Source organism: Athene cunicularia, assembly GCF_003259725.1.
Source record: "Athene cunicularia isolate RWA chromosome 1 unlocalized genomic scaffold, athCun1 chr1_part2, whole genome shotgun sequence".
Lineage (NCBI taxonomy): Eukaryota > Metazoa > Chordata > Aves > Strigiformes > Strigidae > Athene > Athene cunicularia.
This window is the reverse complement of record NW_020799092.1, coordinates 20,382,983-20,396,881: the sequence shown is the minus strand read 5'-3', so window position 1 is coordinate 20,396,881 and position 13,899 is coordinate 20,382,983. Positions and strand designations below refer to the sequence as shown.

The 13,899-nt window shown below is 37.2% G+C and overlaps 1 protein-coding gene across 2 annotated transcripts in view; it reads right to left on the bottom strand.

Annotated features, from left to right (window-relative positions):
- Window positions 1-2,796: 2,796 nt before the first annotated feature.
- Window positions 2,797-13,899, bottom strand: part of CRY1 (cryptochrome circadian regulator 1) — a 32,145-nt gene continuing 21,042 nt past the window's right edge. The window contains exons 5-14 of one of the 2 annotated variants that reach the window (XM_026865644.1): window positions 13,013-13,101; window positions 12,283-12,423; window positions 11,879-12,190; window positions 9,306-9,457; window positions 8,980-9,182; window positions 8,121-8,222; window positions 6,881-6,973; window positions 5,643-5,714; window positions 5,453-5,563; window positions 2,797-3,455 (exon numbers count right to left, since the gene is read on the bottom strand). In XM_026865644.1, coding sequence (XP_026721445.1) covers window positions 5,457-5,563; window positions 5,643-5,714; window positions 6,881-6,973; window positions 8,121-8,222; window positions 8,980-9,182; window positions 9,306-9,457; window positions 11,879-12,190; window positions 12,283-12,423; window positions 13,013-13,101 — 1,271 coding nt within the window. In that variant the 3' untranslated portion in view covers window positions 2,797-3,455; window positions 5,453-5,456. The remainder of the gene's footprint in view (window positions 3,456-5,452; window positions 5,564-5,642; window positions 5,715-6,880; window positions 6,974-8,120; window positions 8,223-8,979; window positions 9,183-9,305; window positions 9,458-11,878; window positions 12,191-12,282; window positions 12,424-13,012; window positions 13,102-13,899) is intronic. The other variant, XM_026865634.1, reaches the window with a different exon arrangement.

Below are 13,899 nucleotides of genomic sequence, written 5' to 3'. Positions count from 1 at the left end.
AGAGCTTAATATAGACATCAGTTTCACTTAAAACGTACATCAAGAACTTGAAGGGGTTTTGGTTTTTTACCTCTGAGCATCACATTCCGGAGCCCAAACTACCTGTAAATAGAATTCTCCAGGCTTGCGGCCGGCGGCACCGAGCCCTGCCATGCTGGAGGCCAGGCTTCAAACCACCACCCAGGGCAGAGCAGCAGCGCGGGCACCCGGCGTCGTCTGCAAACCGCCTGTTCCTGGCACGGCGGGGAAGTGGCAAACACACACGTATGGCAGCTCCCTGTTGCTCCGTGCTCCTGCCAAGTACAAACAGGGTTTCTAAGCTACAGGAAGGTTGATGTATATGTCACTTTTCCTCAAGAGCAACCAGTCAACTATGTCACTAAGCCCAGCACAGAAGGCACTTCTGATTTCTGACAGGTACTTCTCATTCCAGATTAGCCCAGGATCCCCTGTGCAGGGCCTTTGCGCTCAATTTAACTCCTTTTGTTCCCTCAGGAATTGAGCTTTCTTGAGGAATACTTTAAGCTCCATTTCTGGAGGAGAGGTCTAATAAGAAACAATATCCTGTCCCTTATCTGTACCGGGTTTATAACACATGTCCAACTCCTCCTTGAAACTCATAAAGGGGTCATGGGAGAAAACCTCCTCTTTACAATAGTTCTAGGCAATTTTTCTGTGTAGCCAAAGACTCAGCATTTTTTATTTTTGTAGTCACAGCAAATACTAGTGGGAGGGACAAACATGAAGTAAAGAGCTTGATGCGCGGAAACAAACTCTACAACTGAGTTACAAACCTGGTATGTTTATTCCTGCTGGGGTGCAAGGGGATTTCTCCACAAAGCTTGCACACCCTCTCTGGCAAGTACCCAAATATTTATTACACCAAATTATACATATTCATTAGGAAGGGTCGGGATATTACAACTAGTTCGGGGAATAGGTGTGATTATTATAATTATTCGAGGGGAGAAGTACGTGGTTCTCTTCAGGTGTCCGCTCTTTCCAGGGCTTGCGCTGTGAAACAAAGTCCAGGTGTCTTCTTCCTAAGCCGGCAAGATCATCCTCCCCACACAGCATCTCTGAGTCCTTTTGTTCAAGTTTAAGTTTACCTAAGTGCCCATTCAGGGCTTTGAGTAGGTGCCCATCGAGGGCTTTGATTCTGCTACCGGTGAGTTGTCCTTTTAATTCATACCCCCGGGCTACCTGCTACTTTCTTATCATAGCCAACCCCCAAACTATCTGGTAAACTACACTGAATCCACAAAACAAGTCTGGACAAGCAGGATTCTTAGACAACGTTCAGAAATCATCATAATGTTGCTATAAGTAAATAATTTGCAAGGAAAGCTGTCATTTCTCTGTATCAAACTCTTATAAACCTCCTGCTGCTCAGGAGGCAACTTCCCTCCTCTCTCACACTAACATACTTACAGACTGTTTCTTCCACCACAGTCCTCACAGCAGAACTCACCCACTTCAAGGCAGCGTACAAGTGAAACAGCATCTTCAACACAAGATTTTGCTTTGCTCATCTAAGCACTTGCCTGCACCAAGAAGAGGAATCCCCCTCTTGGTATTTGAAGAAAGGGGAATTAACTCATTGGGAAATTTCTTTTTACCTATTGAACTTTCAGAGTAGTTGGGGGAAAAGGTGATATTTAAGCATATGTTCTTACCTTGAAGTGTTTCTGTGGGAGTGTCACATTCAGGAAAGCTGATGATTTAGATGGTATGATTTCTTCAGTATAGATCAGCAGAAAAAATCCAATATGATCTTTTCTTGACAGAACAAAACACTTCCTAAGACAGCGTAGGCCTGCGGGTCTGTGTTGTGGGTTCTTTTTTTTCATACTACTTAAATGAACAGAATAATTGTTTATTCTGCTTATTATGTATGTTCCTAGGAAACATCTTCATTCGCCTTGGACTGATCTGTGGAAAACACTCAGCATCTGCTTCTCTGTTCTCACTATTGAGATTTTGGTTCTTCAAGATCAGTCAAAGATCTCTGCCTCAAGACAGTAAGCATGCCTGTATTTTCTTAGTAGTACTTTTGATTTTGCTATTGTATCCAAAACAGTATGCAGAGATATTTACATTAGCATCTGAAAATCTAGGAACAGGCAGAACCATGGCAGTTTATTCTGCAGCAAGGGCCCTGTTGAGTATGTTGTCAAGCCATCAATCTGGTCTAAATTTTAAACTGACACACAAGAAGTGTCCCATGACTGGAAGTCACCCATGTGATACTATGAACAAGATAATTAACTCCTCCCACATGAGAATTAATTTGTGCACCTGCTCAAGTAGGTAAGTGACCTAGTTATATGTAAAATGTAGTAATCCAGACTGCTTCTTCAGAGATATTAACAGTCTGAGAGAACATTTAGATACAACTTCTCTAAACATTTGAGTCAGCAAACCCAATGTGTTTTTAGAAGTCAACATTCTCAAAGGACAGCAAATTAACTGTAGTACAGGGAAGACTACCAGGCTATCAGGCAAATTGCAATTACAGCAAAACAAAACCCAACCCTAGATTTTGAAGAAACACTTAAATAGATCGGTGAAAAACTTTTAATGGTAAGAATGCATACATGCAATTTCAACAAGGCCTGAATAATTGGGATAGTGTTTTGCTTCAGTATCATGAAACTTGAAGTGAAAAGTAATATAGTTCACTGTTTGTGGCTTCCAGATTAGGTCTAAAAAATTACATTTTCCCTTCTTTTTTCCTGAAAGTGTTGTTTGGAAACATGTATCAGAGCAGTGACATACACAAAAGACAGACACATATCTATATATACAATTTTCTTTTATTAACAAGGTATGTCATTACTGAACAAGGCAACTGGGAAATACAAGGACTGGACATATACATGAAAATTTTACAACTCAGCAAAAAATTGGCATATGACTTATATACAGATGCAATTAATAAAGGTTACAACTCTATTTGATTAAACACACTTCTAAGCACTTACATTATGAAAATATGAAGTTGATCATACAGAGGTCAAGTTCTAGAATCTAAAAATAATAACAATTTAAAAACTTCAAAACCTATGTCCATCCATTTTACCGAACATTGCTACAGCTTTTCCTACTACCATATACATGAAAGATTATCAAAAATATATCAATGGGTCTATCGCTAATCATGAATGTTTATATTTACATAAAGTTAGCAAATTCTTCACCAAATACTTTATATACAAAACTCAATTTGCCCTTTGTGAAAGAGTCATTAAAAAGTTAAAAACCATAGAAATGCCAGTTAGAAATAATGCATTCCAAAAATTGGACTTGTTTACAACAACTGAGAACAATTGAAAATAATTTAGGAAAAAAAGAATGTCATTTTCGTACATGTACTCTCACAACACTTTAGTTCCAATACAGAGTAGCAAGAATTGTCCTGTGTTCTTTGAGCAGTATCTTCGCTTCCAATAATGCTGCAAGAAAGAAAAAAAAAATTTTTTAAGCAGTTTGTTGTGAGTCTTTGAAGGAAGCAGAAATAATTCAAGAGACCAATATTCTTTCCCCCCTTCTCAGTGCAGGAAGCCCTGTCCCCATTTGTATTGGCCCAAATACTCAGAATTCTTATTTCATACTCCTTAGAGGCTAAAGGGGGAAAGGTTAAAAAAAAAAAAAAGATAAACCCAGCAGCCTCTGTACTTTAGTGCTATTGAGAAGGCGCACATCCTTTTGCCAGCAGTGTTTTTGAGTATGATCTTGGCTGATTTTTGAATTTGACTATAATGCTTTTGCAACATGCTTTGAACACCCCTAACAAAATCAGTCTTCTCTGCCAAACTAGAAACCCCTCCAACCTGTCTCTCAATTGAAAAAGAGCTTAGACAGGAACCAGACGTTCGCTCTGCAGGCACTTCTTCTACACAGACACGAGCACCTAAGGAATTCTGTAATACAAAACATGGATGCTGAATGAATCTACACATACTAAGGATCAGACAGCTACTGAAACGCGGACTCTCTTTGAATTATGTTCCACTCCATCCGAGTACCAGAAATCAGTTTGAGAACACAGAAGCACAGTTTACAGTGCTTCCAATATGTGAGAAAATAGCAGATGGATCAATCACTAAGGTCTCAGCTCACTTCAGGTGACAGCCATTATGAGAACAATGCTGTGGTTCTTCACTGAATGAAATCAGCACAACACAATTGTTCGTAATGCACCACAATAACTTTGTCAAAGTGCTGACACCACATAACAAGCAAAATTAGATCTTGCTGTCAAATCCAAATGAAGTGGATCAAATTTCCCTTTTTATTTCTAGAGATGCTAAATGCATCATCTATACTTGCTGTATGGAATCCCTATCTTCCAATTCCAAAGTCTCTCCATGTGCTATTATCTCGCCTATATGCTATTACTTATTCTTCAAACTCAGTAATGACCAACTCTTGTTTTTCGTAAAAGGCAAGTATGGAATAACATCTCAATCACCTTTAATCTATGCAGCCACACTCCTAGTCTTGAAATCTTGTCCCCTCTTGTTTCAGACAGCCCTCTATTCTCTGGCTTTCCTCCTAAGTAATTACTCTTTGTCTTTCAGGTCATCTTCCTTATTCCTCTCAAATCAAGCTCACTGGGGGAAGGGGCTAACATCTCTGGCCTTCTCTTTTCTCTATTCTATTCCTAAGTAACTTTTATCCAAAACACAAAATCCAGTTATCTTCTCTATGTTGATTATTTCACCCATATCAAACTCCTCCTCCAACTTACTGCTTCTCTCTACACATGTTCACATCTGTTCATATATATCTATCTAGCAATGCTTCCTTCTCCAAGTTCAAGTACTTTTCACCACAGCTTTTCTTGACAAACTTTGGCATCTGAGCATCCTGCTTACATTACAGACCAATGACAAATGTTAAACTCTTCAGATCTTTCTTGTCCCTACATCTTTACATGCAATAACTACATCAGCATTTCACAGGTTTTCTGCAGTCTCTAAAGCATGTTCTGCTTAGTCTACTTGTATGTCTAAAACTCTAATCCAAGCCCTGAGCCTTTCCTTTCAAGTTGTGCTAGTCTTCTGATTCAGGTCACCATACACTCACACAAACGGTGCTGCTGGCCCAGTTTAAGGTGACATGAAGGAGCAGAAAGTAACTGAAACTACATAAGCAGCTCTGCTAATGTGTGTGAAACCCCAGTTTATCCATCTCCCTTTCATTAACACCTTGATCTGTGTCTGATAGTTTTTGTTCTGGTTCTATTTTTATAACTAGTTCCTATCTCATACTTCATAAACTCTCTAGAGCCAGAATTTTCTATTGTTTGTACAGTACCTGGAACTGCAGTATTATCAGCAATAATTTAGGATCCCTTGCACCGCAGTGATATAAATGTTATCACAGACAAAATCTGTACAGAAATTTACTCATTAACAGGATAACTTTAAGGTGTCTCAGATCTTACCAGTTTAATTTGTGCTCTGTCGCTGGACTTTTGGTCCAGAAACACTCTGAGTTTCTTCTTCTGGATTTGGGCGTTTCCCTGCACTAATGCCAGTACCAAGGGCTGTTCTTCCTGATAATTTAAAACCAGTGTTTACATTAAGACTCTACTGCACCTTTATATAAAAGCATTTTTTTTTTCTTTAAATTACCTGCTTGTAGTAAGTGTGATTGCTGATTGTCTCCATGAGCATAGTGTAAGATACTACTTGCTTGACAGTAACCTGTTCAGACACAGATATTTATTATGAAATTTAGAACTGCAAGCAAGTGTACAGTTATATTCTTTACAACAACAAAAGGAGCCACCTCATTTATTTTCCATCAAGAAAAATCCTGCCAGAAACCATCCTGAATGTAGAAGAGTTGTTATGAAAATAAAAAAGCCTCATGGCAGTCTACAGCAGTTAAATATATATGCACTTACACATGCATAGTGAACAATATTAAGTGCATACATATTTATGCATTACATTTGCAGCAAGCAGAAAGTTTATATATCAAACACTTTAATTCTAAGTTGTTATAGATTTTAACATTTGTTCTGCCAAGTCTCCTTAATTATTCTTTTACAGCAATACTTGTGAATTCTTAGCATAACTGAGCTTAAAGAAAGATGCACACTATTTTCTGGTTTGTATAAACTATCCACTGGCAACCTTGACACCGAGTGCTCTGCATAAATAGCGCAAATTAGCAAAAGCAGTTGCAAGTTTTCTTATTCTGAACAGTTGTGGTCCATTTATGTCCTGGATGCTTAAACAAAGCACAGATTACAGTCTTTCATGATCAGTAAATTCACAACCTCTATTAAGACTGCAAAGAAACTATCTGCTAAATTTGATTGCAACTTTGATCTATCACAAACCACACTTAAGTTTCTGTACAGTTAAAGTAATAAAAATTTGCCTCCACAATATGAGAATATCCACACAAAACTGTGGAAATTTATTATATATGGATAGAGTGGCAGTGAAATCAGGGAAAAGGTTCAGATTTTGCTATCAAATACACAAAGTTAACTTCTTTCTTTCAGTATCTTTCATTTAAAGTAACCTAGGAAAAAGTTTATTAATTTTTGTTTAGTCACACTTGAGATCCCTCCCACTCAAAACATACAAATAATGTTCTAGATAAGCATTTTAGAGATAAAGGTGATAAGACAAGCAAGTTCACACTAAGAAATAGGTTTTAGGTTTTAAGAACTTTAAAAACAAGAAAAGTTGTTAAACTTTTAACAGGAAAAAAACCTTCTCTTCTAACAAGACCAGTTCAGGTTGTAGACAGCAGCTGTCACCAAAAATATATCCACGTTATTTTGATGTTTTCTCTGTTTTTCCATAGTTGCAAGGATTTGGAGATCCTCTACAGACAGGCACTGCCATAATACCTTGCTGCTGAATTCCACTTGCTCCTGTATGAGTCTCTCCCAGGGCACATGGCTGAACAACTGTATGACCATCACCAGCTCCCAGCTGAGCTCCTGGAGAAGCAGGAAAAAGAATTAAACATAGCAGAAGATACAATCCCAGTTCTGGAATTTAAAATGTTGTGGGTTTTTTCCCCTCTTCGAGAGGTAGACTTTGATTGTGGCTTTTTTTTTTTTTAAAAAAAAACCCAACACAACAAACCCAAACACCTTCAGAACAGGGTCCAAAGCTCTAATTGCTTTAGTCTTTCCAAACTCACACTTACAAATTCAGATGAATACACAGTAGCCTCATACAAAATAGATACATTTCTGATGTGAAAACTGTAAGTACATGTATAGGTATACATTTGAGAGCACATAATATTTTCAACTAAGCCCTTACTGTCTTCTACATCTCTGAACTTAAAAGAAATAAAAGCTCAAACACCCAGCTTTAAGGAGTCTAGACTTTAATTCAAGGGGAATTGTACTGGCTGAGAACAATAAGGTCCCTCTTTCTCTGTGATACGCTTCTAACCTTGACTAAAGCCTAAGGAGAACACAAAACCAGCAAATTTCCAGTTCTGCTGTATCCATTTACAATGAGAATTGCAAGGTGCACATAGTATTCAATAATGCACCATGGATCTATACAATGTTAATACTGCTTTTTCTTAGTAACTAGTTAACACTAGTCTTTGCATGTTACAATAAGAATGTTAATAGTCTAAAGTAATTTTAATCAAAACTGTGTAAATTCTATTTTAAGCTCTTTCAGACACTGTTCACCATATTGTTGCATTATGGTAGAATTAAATTCTAGTAAGCAATCTAATGCTAGCATTAGAAAACTTTACAAATTAACAGTTCTGACTGGAAAATTCACAAATCACTTATTACAAATATCAGGATGGTTATAGACTTATAGAACAAAATCACATTCAAATGCTTTTGAAATCAAGCTGTTAAGTCATTTCCAGGGAGAAAAAAACAGGTTAAAAAATTCTTACATGTTTGAGATTAAAAAAAATCTAAGTATGTCTCTATACAAATACTACCAAATGTAATGAATAAATTAAAAAAAATGTTTGTGACTTTAACTGCAAACTGTCTTATGAAAACAGTTCCTCCTTATAATACATAATACCAAGGGCATTATAATAAGAAGTTTGTGCAGTTCAGTTCCAGTAATTCTACGTATTAAAAGAATTTGACTGACCTCCTGTACTACCACAACCAGAAATGCTTTCTCCTGGTGAATAGCCCATTAGGCCACCATTTCCATTTCCATTTGGATTAGAAGGCACTGTTGCAAGAAGACCTAAGCAACAACAACAACAAAAAAAATACAGCCATAAAGACAGAAAAAACCAAAGCATAACATGCTTTTTTCCTCATGATAGCCAATTCTCCACCCTCTCCCTGAGTGGTTTACCTTTATTAAGAGGAGAACATATTTCTTTCTTACCCACTTCTAGGATCTTGCCAAGTAATTTTAGTTCACAACTACTTAACAGGCATTTTCTACATTATATTCTGCATAACATTTCCAATATTCATTAGTTACACATATTCACTATGTTGTGTTGAGGTGCACTGCATCCTGATTCAACATCCAGTATCTGAACATACTGACTGCTTACACCTTCCTGAGCAATACAAGTGCATGTGGTTTATCTCTCAGAGCAAAGGGGATGGCCTTTCCTAACTAGAAAGAATGCTACCAGAGGTTGCATTGGTTTCAGTCTGAGCAACTGCATTTGCAAATGTAAATACACTGTGGTATAAACACCTATCTGTATAAGAGCATCAGAGCACAAAGACGACCCAGTTTAACCAGAAAACTTCCAAAACCCCACAGAAAAAAGTTTCCTTGTAAGATCTGGAAAGAGGCACTCCACCTCAAATTCTTTCTTCCTGTTCTGGGTTACATCTAATATTTTCATGTATTTGGATACACAACCCTGGTCACCACACTGTGCTCACACCTGACTACCACTGCTGCAGGACAAAATTATTAATTGCTAGACAGTAAAAGAAGTTTTCAAGTAAATAAAGTAAATAGCCTATAACCATACCCAGTCCTCTGTATCGTGAAAGCTGCTGGTAGATTTGTTTCATCCTCTCAATATTCAGACGGCTTGCCTCTGCATGATTTACCATTGGTTTGGGATAATTAACTCCTATAATACATTTTGCAGCCTTCTGGATGCTCTCTGGGGCATTCCAAGGATCATAGATGTATTTTGCAGGGAAACCTCTAAGTACTGGCAAATAGCGTCTAAAAAAAACCAAAAACAACCAATAAAAACAAACCCCAACAAAAAGGTCATTTTAAGTATAAAGCCACTTGACAGTTTAAGTAACATCTATGAATTGCTACCACTTCTGGATTGTGAGTTACCTGATATAATCCCCATTTGGGTCAGTTCTTCTGCCAAAACCCACTGGACAGTAGCAGTGAAAAAACTGCTGAAAGAAGGAACTACAGGATAGCCACATCCAGCTTCCAGCATTCACACTCCAATCTGCATCAAGTAAGAGCTCTTCAAAGACCTTAAGAAATTAAAGCGACAAGTTAGTCTGAACACAGCATACCTTCAAGACACCTACTTTTCCAGGAATTGTTCCGAGTTTCTGATTTCAGCAGAAGCAGCCCAGCTCCTTCAACACTGCACTACTCTTTCTTACCTGGCAACATTCACAGAATGCTCAGTACACAACTGTAAATACTTACCTAACATCAAACTCAAGAACAGAAATGTGATAGCCTGTTTGGCTTTTACCTTGTAAAAAACCTTGCAGACATCTCAGAAAGCTACAACCAAAAAGTTACATTCTTGCATAAACACATCCTTAAAAAATAAATCCCCAGAGGATGTCTGGAGCCTGACTGCTTGCAAGTGGTATTTGTTGCTTTCAGAAGAATTGCTTCATCACATTACAACTGAGGAAGCTTTGCAAACTGCCAGAAAACAGGGATCATACAAAGCGCACTTCAAACTCAAATTGTGGGTCTGAACACCAAAACTTGCACAGCATCTTTTACTATGCAAGGAGTCCCAAGGTAGAATTCAGGGGTTTCAGGGTAGCACATTCAGAAATTGTATTTTTGGAAGACCAACAGTTAATCTAGTAAGTCAGTTATGAGGATGCACACTTGAATTCCTGGAGGTACATGAACCACCAAGCATGCTGAAGAATGGTGGGACAGATCATGAACTTTGGTCTGAAGACAGAAAGAGTCTTCACCATTATATTAACAATAACCTCAGAGAATGGTGAAGATTTATGAGGGTTTTACTTTACAACTGGAGCTCAATAGTTGTGAAACATTCAAGCTTTCAGCACTGATTTATTTTAATTATTAACACCAACAATTCTAACTTCTATAAAAAGTTTCTCTGCTCAGTCAGACCACTAGCAATGCAGACTAACAAGAAATAAAGAGAAGCCTTATTCTTTGAAGAAGAACATTCAAATACTTTTTATAAAGAGTGAGCTGAGAAGTAGTTTTCAAAACAGGTATTTTAAAAATACATATTTCTGCAAGTTCTGATTTTCCTTTTCAAAATTGCATTGTCTCCAAATGTTCCAAATAAACCATCATCTTTTAAGACACTAAAACTTAACATCTTATTACTGCCACCCAACTTCAACTAATATTACTCCAATACAAAGTCTAAATAAGGCAATACCATTAAACAAGAATCTCTCTCTCCATATATTCAATATTCATTCTACAGTATACACTGCGTAAGCATTACAAAAGTATTTTTGTCTAAATATCTGAAACTATTTGGAAAAAAGTTTGTTCTGAAAAAAATAAAATTTATCTTAAAAGATTTTAAAAACCATTTTAAATAGAAAGTGGCTAATAATGTAACAAGATCTTTAGATGAACATTAAGTGCTAGCACACAAGTGTTCCACTAGATGCTGCCATGTAATAAGACTTTAGAAATAACATCACCTTGGAAGGCCAGATTAACTTCTGCTAACTATGGACGTACAAATTAAACATCTTTCACTGCGCAAGTCTGAGCCCTCCATATATCTGCATTATTTCAAACGTAAGAACAAGTAGGCATTTATCTGTAATACACAGCTTTGTCGTTTGGCTGAGTTACCTATGTATGTGCATCATCAGTGTCTTTATGAACCGCAAAAGGAAAATTCCTAAAGCAGCTTATGTTGTTGTGTAACCAACTTTTTTTTTTATGAAAGGTGTTTGCTTACAACTGATTTGTTAAAAAATGTGAAATTTGTAAGACTATATCCATGTATAAATATAAGGTCACAATGCTGATGGCACGTATATTCTTTTTTAGATTTCGAAAATAAAAAGCATTTTTAATTGATTATCATTGCTCAGTAAAAGATGTGCTACCCTTCTAAAAATGTAAAACTGAATCAAAGGCTGAGATTTAATTATTCCATTCTTTTCTTCAAAATACTGACATTTGTAATCTGAACTTCAGCTTTCCTGGGATAGTTGCATAGAAATTAACTGCACTGAAACTTCAGCCAAATCATGTTGCCTATACTCACATTTCTAACATTGGGAAAAGGGACAGAAATTGCTGAAAGGACATTCTCAGCTTTTAGTTTTCTCCCTTTAATTCCCATGGTGCTTTCCCTTTGCAGGGAAGCAGACGTGATATGTGAACAGAATCTATTCACAAGTATGACTGGAAAGAAATCTCAATTAAAAAAGAGTTCATCTGCCAAAATTTAGGAAGAAATCTCAAATTTAAAAGAACTGCAGACCTATTCTGACTGCAAGAAATACTCTAATATTTCAATAAAAGGGGGCATTTGAGAGGCAAAACTTCAGCACCGCTGGTTTATCAGAACCAATTTAATTTTGGCCACAGTTTAAGGTTTACAATTCAACTTACACCACACAGTAACAATTCTCAAATGTCTCTCAGACTTTAACAGGCACTTTAAGAAATTCAAGTATAAGAAACAATACCTTCATTCCTTCTTCCCAGCTAATCCAGAGGTCACCTCGAGTCAAAAAACATGCTACAGCATGCCGGGCTAAATGGTGAATCCAACCTTCTTGACGAAGCTGCGTCATAATTGCATCTATCCAAGGAAAACCTGTTCTGCCTTCTGCCCATTTGGCCAAAGCCTCAGGATTCTTATCCCATGGAATTTGAACACAGATAGGATTCCCCTCCATTTTATCAAACCGTGGATTGTTAGTCGCCGCTGTGTAGAAAAATTCACGCCATAACAGCTGGCCATAGAGGGAGAGGGGAGGGGAGCTGTTCTTTTTTACCTGAAGATCACCAAAGGAAACCATGTTATTAGGAGAGAAAGGGAAAAACCATGGCATCTAAAAATGTGTAGTTGACTACGTAGAAATCATACCTTTTTGTACAGATCCGTTAACTTGAAATAAAAGAGACGACATGACAAACAGCCAAAGCGGAGGTAGGGACTAAGCCCCGTAGGGCTTGCCAGAAGGGAATTTGCATTCATTCGTGGTCTTTCAAAGTTTGCTACCCAAGCCTTAAAAAAAAAAAAAAAAAAAAAAAACATACAACAGTATCATACTACAGGCAACTATGCTAGCAACTTGTAAACATAAAAGGGAGAAATCACACACACTGCCTACAACTGAATCCAGACACTGGACAGGTGATCGTGTTATCCACGATATCTTGGGGTTCCTTTTGAATTAGCAAATCTCTAGAAAGAAGTTCATCTCAATGCAGAAGGCATGAGCTGTCATCCAGAATTACCTGTCCCTTTCTTTTAAATACAGAGGAAGCCTAGACAAACTAGCAGTATGTTAGCTCTTAGAGGAATTCCCCCTTCAAAGTAAAATTACCTCTAAAGAAAAATGAAATTATTTTGAGTAGAAAATAGTCTAACAGACATTCTCTAAAATCCATATTAAAGACAACCTGCTATCATCTTGTAAAACTAAGAAACCGTAATGGATTTATATCATTATATCAAGGCCTTGAGTCTAAGTTTGTAGCTTTGAGGGGTTTTTTTTTATTTTAAAAGGATTTGCCCAATTCCTTTTACATTTCATTGCAAAGAGCAACTCTGTTTCCAAGGTATGTCATAGTTGCAATGATTTGAAATATACCTTTCGTTCTAAATGTCTTTCCAATCGTGTGAGAGCTTCTGTTTCTCCCCCTGGCCATACTGCAGAAGGAAGACCATCTGTGTCAAAACCTGAAAAACAAATTGAAACAAGGAAATTAAACTGTAGGCATTGAAATTCTAGCATAATGATACCTGAACAACCCTAAGCAGGACACATGGGAAACAGAATGCAACCAAGTCTTATCAAAGCACATTCAATACTTTTAACTTGTAAAAGCAAAAATTGGATTTTGCTGCATTTATATTAACTCACATTACAAGTTTTACATGCCGAATGGTCTTACTTCAATTCCACTTCCTTTTTTTTTTTTTCCCCACAGAGAAACCTTCCTAACATTTTTCAAATTATTTTCAAGTTCTCAGCTCTGCAATATGTGGGCTATCCCAAAACCACAACTTTTTTTTTTTAAAAAATTACTGCTAAAGAAACAATAATCGCTATTCAAATTTATAGAATGTCTAAAACTTTCTTCCATCAAGTTAAAAGCATGAGTACTATCTTCAGAACATTCCTAGGTTTCATTGACCTTGACTTAAATAACAGATGGGGATTATTGTCAATTTGATGATAAACACAGAGTGGAGCTGCAAAAGAAAGATGAAAAGAAGGTAACAAAATTTCTTCCATGTTCCCACACCTCCCCCAAGACTGTTCACCAGGTGCACGAGATAACATGTCTGTCTATAGTTTAACCCCTGTATAGTGAGATCTCATCTTAAAAAAAAGCTTTCAAAGCAAAGCCTGTTGTTTAAGAGTTCAACCGGAGTAGACAGAACAGAGCTAGCTAAAATCTGTCCAGACCCTTTTGTTTGTAATTTGGAGGTCAGACCACATTTGCTTCTATTTTGTGGAGGGGGGGGGGGGGG